The sequence below is a fragment of the Pararge aegeria genome, chromosome 2 (genome assembly GCF_905163445.1).
Source record: "Pararge aegeria chromosome 2, ilParAegt1.1, whole genome shotgun sequence".
Taxonomy (NCBI): Eukaryota; Metazoa; Arthropoda; class Insecta; order Lepidoptera; family Nymphalidae; genus Pararge; species Pararge aegeria.
The window spans coordinates 4,219,178-4,241,020 of NC_053181.1; the positions used below are offsets into that span (position 1 = coordinate 4,219,178).

A 21,843-nucleotide genomic window follows, 5' to 3' on the forward strand; every position below is an offset into this window, starting at 1 on the left:
GATAAGAAAAAAAAAACTGGTCCCAATATTCTTTTAATAATAATCGCAAGAACTGAGTGATTGATTATATTATAATGAGCCACTCTTGACCTTATACCTGCTTACATTGTATTTATTTATTTTATAAACTTATCTCTCTTTCAAGGCAACATATTCTGCAACCGGAACTCGTTCGACATGTCCGATTTAATACGATTAATAAAGTTCCGCTTTTATTAGCAATGTCTAACCTTAGCAATCTTGACACTTACTCGAATGAAACTTATGTGATCTATTTAATTTATAGCCTTCTTCAAATCATCATATTTACCTTCACTACTTTGCAGTGGATATTACTTTGCGATGATATATATCTATGATATCAGATATAAATTAAAATTCATCTCTACAATCAATCAAATTTGTCCGGTGGGAGGTTTCGGCCGTGGGTAGTTACCACCCTACCCATAAACATGTGACGCTAAGATATTTAGCGTTCCGGTACGATGTCACTTAGGTACCTATTATGATTAATGTTGGTATAGTTTAAAAAACATACTCCCTAACAGGTTTTAGCGTTCCGGTACGATGTCGCGTGGATACCAATTATGTTTTATGTTGGTACGGTTTTAATAAAACTGCCATACTCCCTAACAGGTTAGACCGCTACCTTCTTAGTCTGCATCATTACTTACCACTAGGTGAGATTGCAGTCAGGGGCTAACTTCTAGTGGAATAAAAAACATCTCCAGAGAAATATCGGAGTGAAACATGCGTAGATAGTTAAATTTAGATTAACTTTAGCACGGTGCATATCAACAAAGTAAGTCACAAGAGAGACCAGTGGCTAGCTGTGTACGTTTACACGAGTATTCTAGAACTCTATTGGAGTTAAATAAAACTCGATTTTATTTCGTATCAATAAAGTACGTTTTAGTTTAATAATAGTACGTCCTTGGAGGGCACATTAACAAGTCCCGTCCTTGCACGGTCGGGTGCGTGGAACCTTCCCAAGGCTGCAATAACAAGTGGGATATAAGTTTCAGTGTCAGATGACTTGTGAATCTATTCCGGCTCTAGTAGGTGTGGCGTGTTGCTAAGACTAGACACTTCAAGTACACATATACTCGTATTTGCTATGTCAAAAGCGTTAAGTAATTTGCCCAGCAACGGTCACGGGAAGTAATGCTTGTAATTGACCCCGTGTCTATTTTGTACTATTGCCAAACTTCCATTAGTATGAAAACATTTGTTACGATATTGTCTAATTGATTACTTGCCTAAATACGAGCACATCAGAAATTATATATATATTTATGCATTTTTTTTTTCAATATAAAAGCGCTTAAAGTCAGCCCGCAAGAAATTTTTCGCTAGTGTACGAGCGTTTATTGCTTAGTTGACTAAGATTGTTAAAACTAAACTCCTCGAGATCGCGTTACAGAGAGACCTAGAGAAATACACTATTATGTACAATTTTTTTTTTTTAATCTTTGTTTCGACTTAAGAAACGTACTGTACGTTGTATGACAACAATTGAGCCTTAGAAGCTAATTAAATAATATTTAAGAATTTATTACTTAGGAAAACTCATTTTTTTTTTTTTAATAAAACCCAATTGAATCTATATACTTTGCGGAAGTCTTAGCGAAGTTACTTCGGTGTCGGAATGCAACTTCGTAGATAGCGTATTCTCGAAGATATTCTCGAAGAAGTTTACAAAATATAAGCTTCTTTTTGTCGCAGATTATAGAAAAAATTTAAACTTGTGGCGCTATTTATAAACGTGCCGTTAGTTGAAGTGCGGAAAAATGTTTACTGTATATAAGGGCTCTCATGTGAGTATATAGGGTTTTGTAACTCATTGCTCAATCCATCACCCGACAGAGACTATGTCTCTAGTAGAAAGGCACACCCCCGTGTTATGGTTGTATCCATGAGAAGAAGGTCTCCAGTAAAACAGAGGTTTCAAATATCTATGGCGTATTCGATTAAAAATAACTCAAGGAAAGTGAGTGTGGCTCTAGTTTTCTTGTCATATCTAAGTGACAGGTCTGAGTGAGGTGGAAGAATAACAGATTGATTTGCCCGTTCCATAATAAATTTTTCGCGTCATTACCGGTCACGAGCGGCTCGGAACACGCCGTCGAGATAGTTAGGTCGTGACTGTAAACGCTCTCTTTCAAACACCAGAGAAGTATAATGCAACTGTACATAAAATAAACAGAATAAGGGTAGATACACAATCGGAACACCCAACTCCGCGAAAACAACGGTTATTTTTTAACACAGTAAAAAACTAAATTTAATTCCAAAGCGATTAATATTCAACATTTTCTTCTCAAAGAATTGGGTAAATCCCAAATTAGGAAGGAATTTACGCAGCTCTGAGGAGATGTAGGACAGAACTTTTGAAATTAATTGCCATAAGATTAAGAACTTAGACTCCCTTCCGGTAAGCAGCTCCACTGCGTGCTGGTTTATCTTAATATGCGATCGCCCTACGACACTTGCTTAATAATCTGTACGGACAAGTTTTTCCCAGCGCTTCATGCTTTATTTTTCTCTTACAGCTTAGTATATCTAAAATTATTATTTACTTTTTTAGTTGACTGACTATCGTACTTTAAATGAGAACAAAAAGTGTCAGACATACAATTTATGTTAGCCATCAAAGAATCCATGTCCTTCTAAGGTTGACGTGCGATTGTCGTAACTAATGTGCGATATTTCAACATGTCGAAGTGTATCATTTCCGGAACTTCTTGTGTAACCAACTGAAACCATACTATTTATTCAATTTGATAGCCTGATTCAGATTCAGTTTTTCAGTGTCTGGGTGTTTATCTGTATATTATAAGTATTTATGTGTATAGATATTAATCAGCTATCTTCACAAGGTACGCTTACTTTGCGGCTAGATGGCGATGTGTGCATTGTCGTAGTATAATTATTTATTTATTATTATTCAATTTACGCAGGACTTTGCATCAGGTGCATTTTTATTTATTCTAGCGTTAGGAATCAATTTGAACCTAGCCACAGAGCCAGTGCATTTGCCTATAAAAGGCAGCTGTCACTCTTGATTGGGGTTCATTTTATCGTTTACCGTCGAACAGGTGGCGTTGAGTCGTGTTGGGATTAGTTCATAAATTAATTGTTTATCCAATCAAATTAAACCTATAAGTTTGAGGCTCTGTCGGATCATCTTTGTTTTAATTAGTTTCTCCCCTGATTGTTAAAAGGAATGTAGTTTTAAATTATAAACCAACCATAAAAACCTGCCCTAACGTGGTGGAATGTGGTGAAATGGACAAAAAATTGTATTAAAATATTTTTATTTGTTTGAGCATTTTGTGCAATGACACAAAGTGACATACCAACAACATCGACGATCAACCTTCTTTTGCGACGAGGATTAAAATGACGCATATTGAAGTAAACTCTCAGCATCACTATCAATAGTGTAATAATTGTTATAGAGAGCTTAGGCTCACCACGACCATTATATGCGGGATGTCACCTTAGTGTTACAGTAAATTTATAAAGTGGGTAAATATTTAAACTTTTGATAACTATAAATTCATATTTGCCAGATATTTTATTGAATACTAGATGTTGCCCGCGACTTCGTCTGCGTTTGTTTTTGTTTTTCGAAAGATATGTGGCATTCGATTTAGGTGTAATTCTACGCACTTTATGCATTTAGGATAGCTAAGACTTAAATGACGGGCTGGCTGCCGTCCGCTGAGGAGTTGTGTCCTCTATCTCCAATCACTTTCATCAGATATACACGAAATTAGGGCAAAATTAAACGAACATTATAACCTCTAAAGTACAAAAGTAATTATTTAAATCGGGTATCATTTGGCGGCGTTATGGTGTAAAATCGTCAAACACCTTCTACCCCTCTCCCAAAAGAACTGAGCTTAATATCGGTATAAAAGCATCACAGCAATATGTGTACAAAGTTTCAAGATGATCGGTCTAGTAGTTTTTGTGTAAAAGCGTAACAAACAAAACTTGCATTCGCATTTATAATATTAGTAGGGATAGGGATTTGATTAACAACTAATGTTCATGACATTGAGTTTGTGGGTATTTTGATATAAATACGACTGCATTATCGATGCACCTCAGTCCTACATGGACTAGAATGATGCAAAGATACCTCCCGGTGTCTTGTCGTTTATCATAAGCTTACACACTACTTTCAGTAAATAATAATGAGGTATTGATGATAAACGGGACGAAAAGTTTTAGACTGACCTCTCGGAGCCATTATTTAAAATTAAGTTCGTTACATAGAAATCGACTAGATTGTAAAAAAATTCCTCAACACATTATTATGATACTAATGCATCCAAAGCAATGCGTGCAGGCCGCATCCTGCATCAGTAGTGTGCACATCGTACATGCACAAAAACACTGCCTACCCTAAATTTTTGATAGATATCTCCGTGTAGGAGGAGGAGTTTTCCATTTTATGCCTTTATGATTACCCTAGTCACTACCCACGTCAATGTCCTACATCCTACTTGCAGATCGGCACACCTTGTTATTGGTCGCTTGAACGCCACCGAGGACGCCGGTTAGAAACGTTATTTTGAATTCAGTTTTGTTGTTACTGGGATCGACAAGATAGCAAAACATTCAATTTCCGAAGTACGGCAGTGGCCAATTGCTTAACTACAGACCGGCAAATTTCTTTGAGTAAAAAAAACCAATAGTTATCAAAAAATCTTGGTCCGATTCTGGCATTCAAACTCAAACACGCTAACCTCTTAATAATCGAGGCAAATGTTATAGTATGATTGCTTAATAGTGATTGACGTGTACTATTTCAAAATATAATAACATATCCAAACGTATCAACTAGAGAGCGAGTGAGTGACATTTCCATCATGTGCAAACGCACGCAATGTTATAAATTTAAGGCCCTTTACACACCCACATGATTCGATAAAATACCTACTGCACCAACTTATTAGTGTAAATATCGTTAAGAAAATATAAAATGGAATAATGAAAGCAAACAATTATTATTTTATTTCTTGTTATTTGTTTCAACATATTTTGCCATGCCTAAAAATGTTAATTCAAAATCACATTTACATTTTTTTTTTCAACCTGAATGAAATGCTTATTTCTTGAGGCCTATTTATACGATATAGGTACGGATAAAAAAGATCTCGAGCATTTTCCTTCTAGTTTGGTTAAACAAACCAATGACTTCAGTCTGAAATCCTAATATTACTGAAATTAAATACAGCCGCATTACGGTTACTTCAGGATAAAATAGTGTATTAAAATCGGTTCAGTAGTAACCAAGTTTATCGATTACAAATAATCAAACAAACAAATCTTTCCTACTTAGATTTAATAATATTATAGAAGTATAGATATGTCGCAAAAATTGCAAATGTTCGTGATAAAATGTAAAATGAGCTTAATTTTTTTTAACAGCACCACACAGATCACATCTTCTAAAACATTATCTCCGCGCATTTCACTCCGATAACGGCGTATCTTTAGGAGATGACTTTACAAGTAGAAAAAAAAGTTAGTTGTACCGTACAGATTGGTCCGGCTGTCGCTTTGGACCAACAACGTAACACCTCTAATAGACTCACACTATTAAAAAAATCATGATTATTTTTTAAGAGCCCGACCACTAATCTTTTTTCCTTATTTTTATAAATTTAAAAAGCATATAGAAATTTTCGGAACCGACAGGATTTGAACCTGCGACCCTCTGGCAATCGCGGCCTGAGCGCTTTTTCCAATTAAGCTACGGCTCTCCTACCATCGATGCCAAATTAGTATATGCCTTTTTACATCAGTCTTATAGCGTCATCTAGTAAGACCTACTAGATGACGCTACAGTCGCTAGGTCCCTCACTCAACTACTTATTGATATCAAATAGGCTTTTCGCTAATTGACTTTCTGATAGGGAGGCAATTAAAAGAACCCAAACTCGGTGGGTACACGTAAACTTTAGCACATTTACTACGACCGCTTTCATTTCTATATCATCAGAATATATATCTTCTAAGGTACCTTGGAGCTACCAATACCAATTCTTCCCTCTCGCCCTAATTTGAGCTCACATAGTTTACGGCCGCGCCTGTAACACTATTTTAAGTGCGATATATAAATAATTATAATATTAGTAGGGATGATTGCATGAAGAGCGCCAACAAAAGCATCATAAATACGCCAAAGTTGACCTCGAAAAGCCTAAATTCTCACCGCTGATTGACAGACCGCGGCGCATGATGAATTGCGAATGGCAAATCTACAGAGTGAAATTTTTGGAACGGTCTGCAAGGCGTACGTATTAATTGTAGATGGGTTCTGCCATATTTATTATAGTGATTAGAATTTTTTACAAAAGAACTATGCTCCTGAATTGAATTTTCATAAATGTCCTCAGAGGACTAACATATGTTTTAAGGCTATGGACTACAAGGTAGCGGTGCGGGCAGGATCTGAAGTTTGATTTTTTTGTTTGAACGAGCTATTATTTGGTAGTAGGTACCAGTTGGAATGTTAAAATCTTTATTGCACTTGACAGTCAAATTCTTAGGGCAATGGGGCAAGGGCAAACTTCTGGGCAATGCGTCGAGACAGTTCGTATAATGAAACCTTTTTTTTTTTTTTCCACTACAAGTCAGCCCTTGACTGCAATCTCACCTAAGAGTGTAACGGGATAACCTGTTTGGGGGGTATGGCAGATATATATATACCCCTACCCTCCATATCGTAACGGAACGTTAAATCGCTTAGCTGCAAGTCAGTATCGGTAAGGAGGTAACTAGCCACGGCCCAAGCCCAGCCAGCCCAGACCAGAGAACATTCAGAAATTATTAAATCCGATTGCCCTCGCCCGGGCTTCGAATCCGTGACCTCCCACTTAAAAACACAGCGCTTACTGATGCGCCAAAATGCAATAACAACGAAACCTTTAAAGTTTTACCTTGCTTTAAATCGATGCCTCGGTTTCTTGGACATCTATATATAAATAAAGTATCTCACTGATTGCGTCCGAAATCTCACCCTGTTGTACTACAATGAGGTTTATTCCGGCCATCGAACTCCATGCCAGTTGCTACGCGGCACGTAACGGGGCCCGATGCGAACCTATTTGGGTACAGCAAATCGCGATTTACAAGTGCTAATTGAGTCACTTTTAAATAAATCGCTGACGTTCATATTGGTCGCATCACCATTTACTACGACATTACTACTCAACTGCCTATTGGGGATAGATAGGTTACCTCTATTTTTGTAACCTGATCTATTCTATCATGCCCTTTTACATCAGATCTAAGATGTTAGTTATACTTGCAAAGCTCTGGTAGGAAAAAGTCCATAAGAGCTTTCAAACCTTCAGCTTGTTGAGATAGAAAGATCAGTGGACTGCGTTAAACAACATTGATTGAAAGCGATTACCGAATAGTTGTAAGTCTTTGGAGGTTCATATTAAGCATTCCTCCGTATTCTTTAGATAGCAAGTGAACTGGTGATTATCTCATATACAGTAGGATACCCAGTAATTTAAACCATATAGGAATAACCTTAAACAGCTAAATTAATTTATTATATGGCTTAATTTAGCTGTTTAAGGTCCTTTTGTGCTAAATTTAAAGAAATGGATATACTTACAGTAGCTTTGCAATACTATAATACTAAATTATTAAAAAAAAAACATAAGTACCTAATTATAAACAAAAACCGATATAAATCGACTTCATTCGACAAAACGGTCATAATTTAGCTATTTCTGCATAACGTCTGAGAAAAGTACAGGATTCACTCGTGGGGATGTGTACATGTTTTTAGAACAATACCTATACAAGGTAATATAAGATGTCACCTCTCACATAAGATAGAAAAGTTCTAAAGATCTTAAAATGGTGATGGAGAAGATTTTAAAATCATGTTGGAAAAGAACAATGTGCTGAGTTTCTTGCCGGCTCTTCTCGGTAGAATCTGCCTTCCCAACCGGTGGTAGAGTCACTACAAACATACTGACTTGACGTTTCAAATTGCTTATAAACTAGGCCTACTTCAAATAAATGAATTTTGAATTTGAATATTATTCCACTACAAGTCTAAGATGGTAGCGGGCTAACCTGTTATAGTGTTACGTTGATCATTTTAAGCCCATACCCCATATCTGTCAGGGTAACGTGTAAATAAAAGCCGAAATATTACTTCACATGCTTTAGGGGTACATTATTTAATGTCTCTAAGACTTATCTGTGAAACCGAAACCCTAATCGTTTTTGAGTAAACCACTGCTATAGTTTTTACTGAATTTGAAATCAAGTGGCTTCTGTTACTTTATTTGGTAGGCGTAGCGTAGCGTAGGTACTATGCGCGTGTCGGTCTTTTATCTTCAATAGGGCTGTCATAAGAAAACAAATAAATATGCTTCTTTTGAATAAATATTTTTAGCAGGGTGGTGATTCCTTATGACATATCCTTACGCACCCTTCAACAGTATTTCGTAATTCGGTTACACGTTGTATATTCAAATATTATGTCATCATCCTCAGCTTTTCCTCATAGGAAAAACTTAAAATCAACAGATACCTATTGGTAGGCTATAAACGTTTGTAATATTATGTCATTGATAATAGCTGGGACCGAAAGCTTAACGTGCTCTCCGAACACTGGCACCGACTTCCTAACTCCTGATTTATATTAAGAATTTTCTAGTCAGATAATTCATGGATCTACCATTATCCACCCGAAGATATGTCATGATCTTATATTATATCATGTGCAATAATATAAATCCTACTTTGGTTAAATAATTGTATAAGAGAAACCAGTTATCTGCGCTAACTAGCATTAAATTATAACAGTCATGAAATGCAATACCGTTACAAAACATAACTAATTGATCATTATCATACAAATACATAGGTAAATCAAATAGAACCTGTTAATCAGGTAGTATAATTTGTTGTCAATCACAGAGATCACATTACCAATCGATCATGAATTATAAATTAAAAAAAAAAAAACGTTGACCTTCTTTTTTTAACCACAGTAGTTTACGGTACTGGAGATCGTACGATCTTATTTGGCCAGCTTTAAGTTTTCGCGGCAGTTTATCAGAAACTGTACGATAGCACAATCTAACTGAATCTAAATACCACGAGTCAGAATTAGTCTAGAAAATTCGCCACAGGTCAATAATAATTCAAATGAGAGTTATAATCACTTTTGTAAAAATTCTTATCTATTTAATCAAGTAGTAAAGTTAGAAAATTTGACAAAGATAAAAATGACATTTGAGATATCGGTTAAAGATATTACTTCTTTTCAACTCTTTTGTCTTTTAAACCTCGTAAGTTTAGTTTTATGTCAATTGTAAGGTATATGTGTAAGGAAACATTATCAATGTTGGAAAAAAAGAGAGTCAAACGTGTCTAAAGCGTTTGAAATTTTCATAAATATTTTCCGCATTGTCGTGAGGTAAGAGCACGAGGGTCCCAAGTGCAAGGCGCCTTTGGTCTAACAAGAATCCCAATTTTAGGAAGCTCTAGGTCTGAAAGAGCGTCTGGATTCTAGCGCAGGTATGTCGTTGTCACCTAGCAACGCCGCCGCTCGTTATCCAACCCCTACCACTCCGTGGTTACAATGTCGCTGCATAAAAGCTACTGTTTACAATCCACCCTTGCGCGGGGTTCCAAGTGGGCGCGAATCACGCTGGGGCCAAGTAATCGATGTTACTAACATAATGGTCCTACCCTACATGTTCAATGTGTTTGCCGAAACACGACTTTGCTAAGCTTAGTATAATGCAGTGCACTTAATACATGTACAAAAGAAATTACCCAAAAGTTTTGGAATAACTCGTACGGGAAGAGGAATTTTTACACTTTATGGGATTTCTTGCTTCATACCCTGTTCAATAACACAGTGCACGCTACTGGTATTATGATATAAATCTCTATCAATCTATAAATATTTGAATGAGATCTCTTCCTGTAACCCTTGGCAGTAAAAAAGGTTAAAAAGAATTAAAAGAGTATTTTTTACTTTTTTATTGTAAAAATTGACGAACCAACCAAATGACCTAAATTATTGAAAGTGGAAAAAATCGGCTATAAACAGAGGAACTCTCCGCAGGGCATGCAAAGAACACTTCCTGCAAACTGCCACCCTGTGTCCATAACCTGTGTCCATCACATCAAATCATTTACCGGCCCACTACAGGGCCCAGATCTCCTCCCACAATGATAAGGGGCTAAGAACTACAGATTCCATCACGCTGGCCCAGTGCGGATTGGTGGACTCCACACCTTTGAGAACATTACGGAGAACTCTCGGGCATGCAGGTTGCCTCACGATGTTTTCCACTGTTGAGGCAAGTAATATTTTAATTACTTAAAACGAACATAACTTAGAAAGGTTAGAGGTACGTGCCGGGATTTGTTCTCTTCCCCTAAAGGGAAGTCGAGCTACTGGTCCTACCCACTGGGTTATCACCGCTTCGTCATTTCGAAAAGCCTCATGTGCATGTAATTTAACAGGGAACCACGCCCTTCAGACCGGAACAAAGCATTACTGTACCACAGCAACGTTTCTGAACGGCAGAAATAACCAACCACTTTCCCGGACGAGCTTTATGAAAATAAGCTGAATTTGCTATACTTTGCGAAAAGCAAGAGAACCTGTATGGTGTAATTTATAATATCTTCAATTATACTCCACACCAAACAGATCTCCGGCAATGTACCATCTCGTACGTTTCGTAAGATCTAAGGAGATGTTGAATTTACAATGAAGAATTGTTGCCGGACGAGCTTTGTCATAAAAAGCTCTAGTACAACAAAGAAGTTGAAAAAGTTAGAAGAGCAAAAATCTGGATGATTGTAATGGACACCTTAAGCATTCGGGTAAATAGTGACGTAAGAGACTTAATGTCTCACAGACCGCCAAGTCGTTATGAACAGTTAACTAAAACAAAAAAACTATTTGAATTTAACATGTTATCCAAAAGCGCTTATTTGAATATTCATAGCTTTGATAGCCAAGCTCCGGTAGGTACCTGATAACTGTTGACTCATTAAATCTTCAGCTAGTTAAGACCGTGATTTTTAAAAAGGTTACCCCCAGGTTCCTGCCTGGCTTAACCGATTTGAACTAGAATCTTTCGGGTACGCCGGAGGGCTTTGAAAATTAATATTTTAATCTAGTTGTCTCAATGCATCGTTTGTTTATTTATTACTCTACACTTCACATCATGAGGAACTGGGTTTTGTATTACTCATAGTTATTTTGTTCCGACCCCACTTAGCAAGGGATGTGGGAAGAAAGAAGATGCGATGTTAACCATGAACAACTGATTATCGCAATATTAGCGAACTCCATCGATAACAGACGAGAGAGTGAGACAGCAGACGCAGCTACTCGACTACTCAAGTTTGGAGTGCACGTTATGGTCAAGACAATACTGTCATGATAAACGTTGAAGCCGACTTGGGTTATGCAGCGCTTTAGCGACCTCAGGGATCTCTTAGTACCCCAAACCTATGAGACAGGAGACCAGTGCAGAGATGGTGAAGAAGTTCTGAGGGAAAAAATGCAAAGCGTTTCGTTCTTGTGCACGGGATACCAGGGAAGTCGCGTGAGCTTTGCAGATCCATAAAGTAACTCACTGTTCCAATATTAAAAGGTGAGGGAGGAACTAGATCGATCGATGATAATCGTTAATAAGTTCGAATAATGTATTAGAAATGAGGAGTAATTTTATCCAAAACAATATATAATTGGATAAAAAAATATGCGCGAATACACGTTAAAAAAACTCGCAGGTGTAAACGCAATATAAATTGATAAAATTAAATTAAAAACTGTCCAATGCGTAGTAATGACCCAAAAGCCAGCAAAAAAATTAGTTATCCGACACCTACGTACTGTTCCGAGTGTGTTTTGTTTAAAAATACATAGCCGCCTACGAAAAAAAAAAACCTCAACATACAAACGTGTTCACATTTCACTTCGCAAAAAAACGTTTTAAACGTCTACCTACCCAGATATGAATACGTACAAGTCAACAGTGCGAACTGCCGCACCGCATCCTTGCCATGACATCCAAATTGGAGTCAACGACCTCACGCAAAAAGCCGCAATAACTCCCCATTGACAGTCGCCTTCTATTTTAGGAACATGACATAAGCACTTAGCTAAGTCCCGAATTATGAATACAAGTACAACAAACATCGCAAATATAGAGGGCCTATAAAATGCTGCTTGTTGCATTATAAACTGCCAAATGCTAATTTTACTCTCATATCGATATGAGACGCTATGCTTCATCATTAGCCTTATTAAATAATGTCCCACAGCTGGAAAGGTGAGAAAAGAAAGATATAGATCTAGTACCACCATATCATTTAAATAGGGCAATAACGTAATATAACTAATATATACTATCGTTCTAATTGTAAACATTTTCGATTCCGAACAACGACGCCCTAAATTGGGTATGAAGATTTTCTTGCAAGAATATTGGAATTGTTTTATCTTCTTACTTTAAAGCGCACGCGTAAGTTGGTAAAATATAACCTATGAATAATCAGATAAACTTAACACGTAATCTCGGGAACTATTTATAAGAGATAGAAATTGCTCGAACTTTTATTTAATATTCTAAATGGTCCGAAATAATTAAAAATCAGTGGTTACAGAATACTAATTAAGACATAAAAACAAAGTAAGAAAATAGTTGGAAAAGTTACGGCAATGGTGTATTTGAACCTAAGAATCTACGCCAGATGTTATTATTTGGCATCTCAAGTGCCCTATAAATTATAATAAGCCGTCTACTCGAGATTTTAATTTGTTTAAGACTTCGCCATTCCCATAGGTTTGTTGGCAACATTGTATTGATCTGTCATCACGGCTTCCTATGACAAAATGGTTGATGACTGAAGAGCTGTCACGCTCGTTTGAGAGGATGTCACGTGATGTTGCAGTAATGCGCTTAAGGCATCGGCGATATTTATGGGCACCATTACATTTCTGGAATATTTTAAATTTAACAACTAACTATACCTACTCTCAATGACATATGATAATTGAGTATGATCGATTCGCGTTTTCATGTCATACCTTTATAAAGGTGGTTTTTCGCATCACCTTTTTTTTCTAGGGAAATCTTATTCAAACATACCCGACCTCGAGATTTTGGGTTATGTGAGATTTTAACCACTAAAACCTTCTGTGTGGCCATCGGCACATATTATTTGCCACCTACCTTGCATTGCTAGGTCGCTTCAAGTTTTTGGTTGTCTGGAAGGGATCGCTATTTAGCGAAAAGGCCACCAAATCGTAATCTTCTATCTCTAATCTAACTGGCTCTATTTATTCGTAATTTCTTTTATATATTTTTTTTTGTGGTGTGCAATAGAAGTGTATTCATTCATTCAAATACTGTACGTGACCATTTTCTTGAAAAATTTTAAAGTGATTATATGGTTGCAAGCAAACAGGAATAGGGCACTGGGAAAGTTTGATAATGTTCGACAAAATTTAGAAAAAAAAATCAAATCAGTATATACAGACTAAGTACGTAAATCAGAAAAGTTATACCTTAGCGGCCAACTTATTTGACCATCATGTGATCGTTAAGGCAGATGCTAAAAACTGTCATTAGTGCTTTATTTGGTGAAATGGCGGCCATTTGTTTCAACGTGTGGCATTGACATTGACATAAGGATAATTACACTTAATACGTCTTAGGTCTGGTAATAATTTACTCTGCACTGCGCGCGCAGTAACTTTAAATTAAAGGAGTCATTATCTCTAATAACTTACCGCCTACGCCAAAATCTGTATAAATAAGACGACGCTAACGACTTGTAATATAAACATATAGATAAAAAAAATACATAAGATTAGATAAAACACGACTTAATAATAAGCACATATAAAAATAGCAAGCATGCACATTGCACATACAAATAATGAGGAAAAAACTTGCAAGTACAAGAACCGAAACCCATATAAAATGATAATTAAAAGTAGCTCCAACACCTCAATATTGCCACTAATTAAATACCAGCTTTGTTATTGCTACATAACTTGAAAACTGCGATGATGAGTTCAAGAAGGTAAATGAGAAATATACGTCAATTTTGAATTTCATCACAATTGCTGGGAAAGAGAAAACTAATAGAGGGTATAAATACACGTGGCATAAAATCGGAATAGAAAAGCACTGTTTTGTCAAACTCTGGCATTTGAAAGGTGCTGTCAGTGAATTGTTTCAACGAACTAACAAACTATTCTTAGCTTATGCCACGTGTATGACTGAGGCCCAATAAGTGTATATTTTATAATACTAAACACTGTATGCAATTAAAATAAGGAACAAAGTGTGTATCTGAAGATATAGAAAATAACAAAAACCACAAAAGCGCTTGAACTGTAGAGTAACAATAACACAAAGCTAGTATTTGTTTAAAAAAAAAAAAAAGAACAACAACAACATTATAGCCAAAACGTTCCTAGCACGACGCTACCTTGTATGCTGCTGTCTTTCAGAAGGCGGTGGCGAGGGCGCGCGGGAGGTCGCGGATGAACCGCGCGCGTCCACTGCCGTAGGGCTGCCGGTGCCGCTGCCACCCAGCGCCAACGCCAAGTCGCTGATGCTGCCGACACATCACCACGTCACCACAACCCTAGCGACGAGCTAGCCAATCGAAACCAGTACTTACCTGCTCCAAATTACTGAGTAACAAAATGTCTTTGCATGTGTGTGTTTCAAATAAGAAGATATCTGTCAGAACACCATTTTGATTGACACTTAATATTATATTACAGCAATTAACGTTGAGTTTAAAAAAAAATGCGTAATCCAAAATTCAAAATGTGAATTACTATTACATGGGTATTGTGGGTGCTGCGTCTTAAGATTGACCACTATTATTACTGCACTGTGAAATCTGCGTCTAAAACTTTAATGTCATACGACCTAACTACAAGGACTATTAGTTGTGTTATTTCTTTTGCAGTTTTGTTATATTTCTTAAAAAGAGAAATTCTAGCAGCAATATCTAGTTAAGGCAATAGGTGAGTGAAGTTGCTACAGGTGCAATAATCTTCTCATTTGAAACGTAAATTGATCATAATAAGTGTGTTACTAAGTTATGACACTCATGAGAACACTGGAGCAGATAAGGCCGCTAATATGGAACTAGGATCGATACACTATCACGAATCTAGTCTAGATAACAGTATACCCAATAATCTTATTGTTATTCAGCTACACAAATGTTAACGAACACACATAAATAATATATCCCGCCAAGTTATAAACAAATATCTTAATACTAGGAATATTTGTTAGTTGTTAACTAAAACAGCCGAGCTAAGCAGAACATTCTCAGCGGGGTGAAGAATTACATATAAGCAGTGATTTTAAGTTAGTGGCAAGGCATCGAGGGTGTCATTAATATTGGGCAACGCAAGCAAGCAGTGATGGTTTATATCGAGTGAGACATTTCTGTTATCAAAAACAAACTGAGTCTCAGAACAATTAATGAGAATATAAAACTCATAACTAAAATTAGCGTTAATTTAGTTTTATGTGGAGATAGAGCTTAGTAATAGTATTTACCGATAAAAATATAGATGTTTATGCTCACTCTAGTAAATGAGAATTATTTAAATAATTTACACTTCACAAAGCTCAGATGACATTTGTAGACTGTAGTTGAGAAATAATTCCTAGTTTCGGCTTATTGGAAAGGCAAAAGCTAAGGGTAATTTTATATTTGCTGCTAATGTTATAAATCAGTCTGCTATAAAGTAGGCAAACTGAATGATGATAAGGACTCCATTCAGACGTCAATCACGGCTTGTCGGTAGGAAGTTCGTCTAGAAATCTGTCTCGCAGCTATAGTAGGCGGAAATACGCAATTAGCGGTTGTCCACGCCAGAGACCAGGACTAGAAATGAGTCAAACTTAGCATGAACGGGCCATCGGCAGCCAAAATCAGAGTTATTAAAGAACGCTAATTGTTTCCTGGCAAACGCACTCCTCTACATTTTTAAACTATATACACAGTGCAAGAAACAGTTATTCAATTGCAGGTCGAGTTAAAAATGTGTCTGGCATATAAATTTGTAAAACTCCGTATCCTATCTTGCTTAATTTTATAATGATTTTTAATTTATTGCTAATATATATAACAGAACTTATATAACAAGCTTTTAAGGAAACACAGATACAGCCATAAAACGATATTGTTTAATCACACTAATTGACCTGAGTAAGCTTTAGTTAAAGGGATAAATAACGTAATATTATACAATAAAATACAACAAAGTGGTAAACACAATAAAATAAACTTCCTGTAATTCGCGGTAAATTATGAGCAGGCATAGTATGTGTTATCGGTTCATACGTTGAGTTCCTGAATTTTTAATGTCCGGAACACTAAATCGTCTACTATAGTTAAAACATCTGATGACGTCACATGAGGTCACACATTTTGGCGGAAGTCTGCATCGCAACAAAGGACAATAAGATTGCAGTTTGTTGGCAAAAAATCATATTATTTTCTCATAATAATAATAATTATCTAAAATAAAAGAAGTCTTTACGTTCATCAAATGACGAGATATATATAATATAGAGTGTAAATATAGAGTAACGAATGAATTTGGATGTCAGAATAGAGTAAGTTCAATTGGTTATTATTTATTAAAAAAGAACACTACAAACATTTGAAGTAAATGGCATTTTCTTTTTTATTAACCTGTCCTTATACCACCGGTAATAAACTGAAATAAAAATCATAAAAACCTTTTCCTGAGACTTTTAGTGTCACGCAAATTACGGAATGCAAAGTAAAGAACTGCTTTAGAGTTTTATTTCAACATTTTAATCGTAAATATTCCTGTATCGTGACGAAAGATTTTTTAAACTCAAAAGTTTTTTATTTAAAAGCATAAACTGTTGTGATCTTATCATGCATTAATGTAAAAACTCATTGTTCAAATCTTACAAAACTGTAAAATTAAACATGAATTAATGATCTAAGTTAGATAAAATAATTATAAACTGACATAAAATTGATAGTCCAAGCTTTGTACTTTTTAAAGGCTATTGAAAAAAATAAATAAATACTGAAGGAATTTGATATACAGAAAAGAAAGTGCAACATTTAAAACAGTTTTTCAATGCTTATATCGTATAAGTAAACATTAAATAATTATTGTGTATTGTAAGTGTAATATAAAGCACCTAGTGCATAATGGGAAATGCCTCCACAGAAGGTTATCCTTCTGTGTGGCACAAGTGTCGCAGTTGACCGATGTCGTGCGACCTCGTCAATGTACATGCAAATTTAGCTTTAATTACTGCAAGTACTATAACGTTATTTACAATTCTGTGAAGGACTGCGTGGTTAGCGTGTGTTTATAAACAATGTATGGTTAACCTTTAAATTGGTTTAGTGTATTTGTCTCATAATAGTATGAAGGCCTTCGTTACCTATCTGTGGCAGCTGTTTAAGTTGTCATTGCAGCAGCAGAAACATTTTCCTCGTTTTCAACATACTCATATCGTGGTAGTCCTGAGATAATTATGTCTATTGGACATTATTTTATCATTGTATTAAATAACATAACTAAAAATTATTTATTTGAATTAGAATACAAAAATCTGGCATTGTCAATTTTATGAATGATTGGAACTGAAACAATTATATTCCAAGACTAGAAATGACACTGCAGTTAAATATTTGGAGCTGTACCCAAGGCATCGCACGTAGCAAATGAACTCCCGAGCCAAGAATCAATGAAGAGTCTTGAAAAAGCAATGACACATTGCATCACAGCGTTTAGCTAAATATATAACGCACATTTCCGGTGAGCTCAAGGTCATTGGCGAAGGTTACGAAAGTAAAACGGCAGTATCTATAATTAAAAATCTATCGGTATACAATAGCAAGCAAGCTGTCACTCAATCGATCGACAATCGACCATATTAACAAGGTACCTACTAATAATGATAACTATTGTTCTTATTTGTAAATTAATTCCTTTTGTGCTGTAAATTAGCAAAACAATCAAACCAAACCAAAAGTATGTTAATAGGTATACGGAAATTTGTTTATTTTCATTGATTATTTCTTGGTAAAATTAAGATTAACATTAATTCCTTGAAAGACTTCCAATCAAATTAGGTCACAAGTCCTACAGATGGAAATAACAATCACAAGGCACGAGGAAAACTGCACGGAATTGCCCGGTTAATTGCACAGAAGTATTCTGAGTTGTCATGATGATTGATGATGTTAGCCCGATAAAGATATGTATTCCAATACTGCACTGTATTATAGAGGTTAACAATTGAAATGAGTCATAGAATCCGTAGAACTAAGCGACATTTTATGTTAACACGCCAAACTGCCATAATGCTTCATATAAATCCTGAAATCCATTTGCAAATAAATATCAAAACTTTCCAGGCCAATAAGTCTTTAAAAATGTAAAATTAAATTTCATAGGAATTTGACATGCTGATTATTTATTGGGGTATTATTATATCATCATCACTATCATTTCAAAATCCAAGGTCCTGATATTGTGTCCAGCTGCTTCCACCGACTTTCATCAAAATGTCACCTGTCAGCCTCGTTAGGAGTTCGCTGTAATCACCGGTGCGGATTCGCTGTTCACGCACCTTGAGACCCCAACATCTCTCGGTCTCCCGAGCTATGTGCCCCGCTCATTGCGATATAGAGTATATCGGTCTAGCAATCAATTCTTCAATGTTATATTAATAGTAATCTTCTGCTTCCATATCAAGTTGAAATTATACTTGAAAAGAAGAATATAAAGCACACCGTTGCAAAATATCATGCCGCAAAAGTTACACAGAAATTTAGAACATTCTGGCAAATCTTCAAATTAGGAAACGACATTGCACGATTCGAATTAAAATTGGCTCCGTCGTTTGAAAGCCGATAAATTGATTGTGTCTAATTGGTTAGTATGTGTTGGCAGTAAAATTTATTGGTGTTTATATTCAATATATAGCTTAAATACTTGTCTTTTTTTAGAGGAATGTCGCTACAACCGATAAACGTGAACAAGATTGTTTGCTTTTGTCATTGAGAATTCTTCGAAGATCGTGACTAGACTTACATTGGCATTATAATTTACATTTTGTCATAGTGACCTATTGTTATGTATTTTGCGTTTCACTCGCTACTCGCACTATTTTATTGCGGTGAAAAGAAAAACTGCCAAACTAAACGCTTAGAATTTTTTGATCTCTTTCTGATCCAAGCTAGTAAGCATATCTTTTATATCATCATCTACATATTAATTATTATATTTTACAAGCTCGTAGTTTATTTGAACAGCAAACAATATCATTATTATAAAATTTATCCTCATGGTAGAATACGGCTATAATAATATATGGCTTTAGACCTTTAGGTCACTTGAGACCGGTTGCCTCGACGCGACGCTATAAAAACAGAAGTAAATTAATTCCTTGGAACGTGGTAATGTTGAAGTCTCGAAGACTACATAATCATCGACTTGCACCAGTAGCATATATGCCTGGTTTAGATTGTCAGAGTGCGGATTCAGTTTGTAGGTCGAAGTAGTTTATTGTTTTTATAAGAATTATAACTAGCAGCAAATAGTTTATAGTATGAATCTTTATTTATTTATTTAAGGCCCGTGATACTAAATTCGTTAAAACAAGTGAGCATCAAAGCGGGTTTAGATTTATTTAAATTATTTATTAAAAGGGAATTTAAGAATTATACTGAGAAAGCTACTTGTGTGCTTCATGCTAGACAAAGCGTGTTTCAAACTTCTTAGTATCAGTTTAAAGTAACTGCACGTTTTCTGTTGTATTCCCAAAGTCTAGTATAGACACCCGCGGGAACAGGAGGGTCGGAGACAACTGTAATCTGATCTAACGTCGTAACACGTCTTATAGGTCTATTTGAAAATAAGAAAATTTTACTGTAACTTTATTCATCGAGAGCTTACGTGAACAGCGTTATTAATCTATGTGCTCATCAGTGGGTTAAGTCCTGGTAAGACAAGTACTTGCGTATATTAAGCATTACTCTATTATGAACTCTTGCTTGAAATCCTGACAAATAAATACATTAATCATATTAGTGTTCATTACACAATTTTATCTTAATAACTCTTGGTTAACGGAGTGGGCGTGCTGTACTACCATAAAAGCTCAAAATGAATTATGTAAGGTCAGGTTTCTCCTTATGCAGTTGTAGTTATTTATAAGATAATATTTATTTTTATATCAATACAAAGAAAAAAAAATAACTTGTTTGTACCAAAATTTATGCCTGACCCTATTTTATATTATAATGTAAGTGACTTCGTCCACTGAGTTTTTCTGTATTTTCGTGTCCCTTAGTAGGTATATAAGACTATAAGTAGCCATAGATCACTCATTTTAAACTCAAAGTAGTTCCAAAAGAAAGCCCTTAATACAGACAAAACAAATTAAAAATCGTGTGATTTCATTGTAATATCGTTCAAACTTAAAATTCTAAATCACTAGATAATAAAGCGACAGTTCCTTGGAAATCACTTACCCTAATATACATATTTGCACGGTTGATAAGGTTATTTGGCAACTGATATATGGGTTTCACTAATAATGCCTTTGTCTTAATAAATGACAAAGAACTCTTATTAGACGTTCTGATAAAATAGTCTTCCTTTAACACTAAACCATGTGATAACACAATCGAGCTCAATATTAAGTAAAATAACACGTTGTAAATTTATGTTGACCTCAAAAGCGAATGCAACATAAAAATATATTGGTACAAAAGAAGCCGTATCGCTATTGCTCAAAGTTAATTTTCTAAAAAATCTACTCCAATATTCAAGCGACCCTGTGGGGTAATAAATAACAATCGGCCTTTATTTCAGCATCAAAACCACTTTTGCCTATATTCTAGTAAAGAATATACAAGTACAATTGGTACAATTGTTCAAAAGAATAACGCCCGTTTAATTCAAAATCATAAAAAAAATTACTCGGGGTTAGCTTGATTAGCTATCAAGCCAACACTAATAAAAGTAAAAAGTGGTGTTCATGTATTTTTATCGATCGCTTGTAAATTGTTGAACAATCTGTCATGTAGGTACTGTGCTCCCTCAAAACGATGTGGTAGTGCGGATAAAGAAAGTTCTCAAAAACTGACAACGCATTGGTAGGTCCTCTGGTGATGCAGATGTACATGGGCAACGACAATCACTTAAGATTACGATACCGAAATTCTCATTACGTAATTTTTTTTATAAATGCACGAATTTATAAAAAAAAATGTATGTAACGATTATATAGTAGTAGAAAGTAGGTTTTATAATTCTTTTAAGTCCTTCTTATATTAATTTAATGGAGATGTGGCCTACGCAAATCCCAAAATATTGGACCCAATTCGGTATGAATGACGGACATACTAATTTCGTCTCTACTTATCCTCAAGTTCGGGGAACGTGACAAGCACAAGGAACCGGTCATTGTCACATTAAAATAGATGTTTGCGTAAGCTTAGCAAATAGTACGGATTCAGCTCATATACCAATCTAAGCTCTATATCTTTATCCTAATTTTACATATTTTTTATTGATGTTACTATCTAGTAAGTATAAAAAAAGGTTTTTTTTTAAATTGTAGTAGTACAAGTAGCACTCCAAAGGGTCGAAAGCTAAGAAATAAAGATCCGAAAAACTCACAGCTAGTTAAAAATCTACACCGTTCATAGAAACAACGTGACCTTGATTTAATATTTAAATATCCGCATAGAAGCCAATTATGC

The 21,843-nt window shown here is 35.5% G+C and overlaps 1 protein-coding gene across 2 annotated transcripts in view; it reads right to left on the reverse strand.

Moving 5' to 3' along the window:
• Positions 1-21,843, reverse strand: part of LOC120628637 (protein bunched, class 2/F/G isoform-like) — a 218,474-nt gene that overhangs the window by 94,438 nt on the left and 102,193 nt on the right. Inside the window, exon 2 of one of the 2 annotated variants that reach the window (XM_039897172.1) lies at positions 14,530-14,658. The exons of the other annotated variant lie outside the window; for it this stretch is intronic. Coding sequence (XP_039753106.1) covers positions 14,530-14,658 — 129 coding nt within the window. The remainder of the gene's footprint in view (positions 1-14,529; positions 14,659-21,843) is intronic. 2 annotated transcript variants of the gene reach the window in all.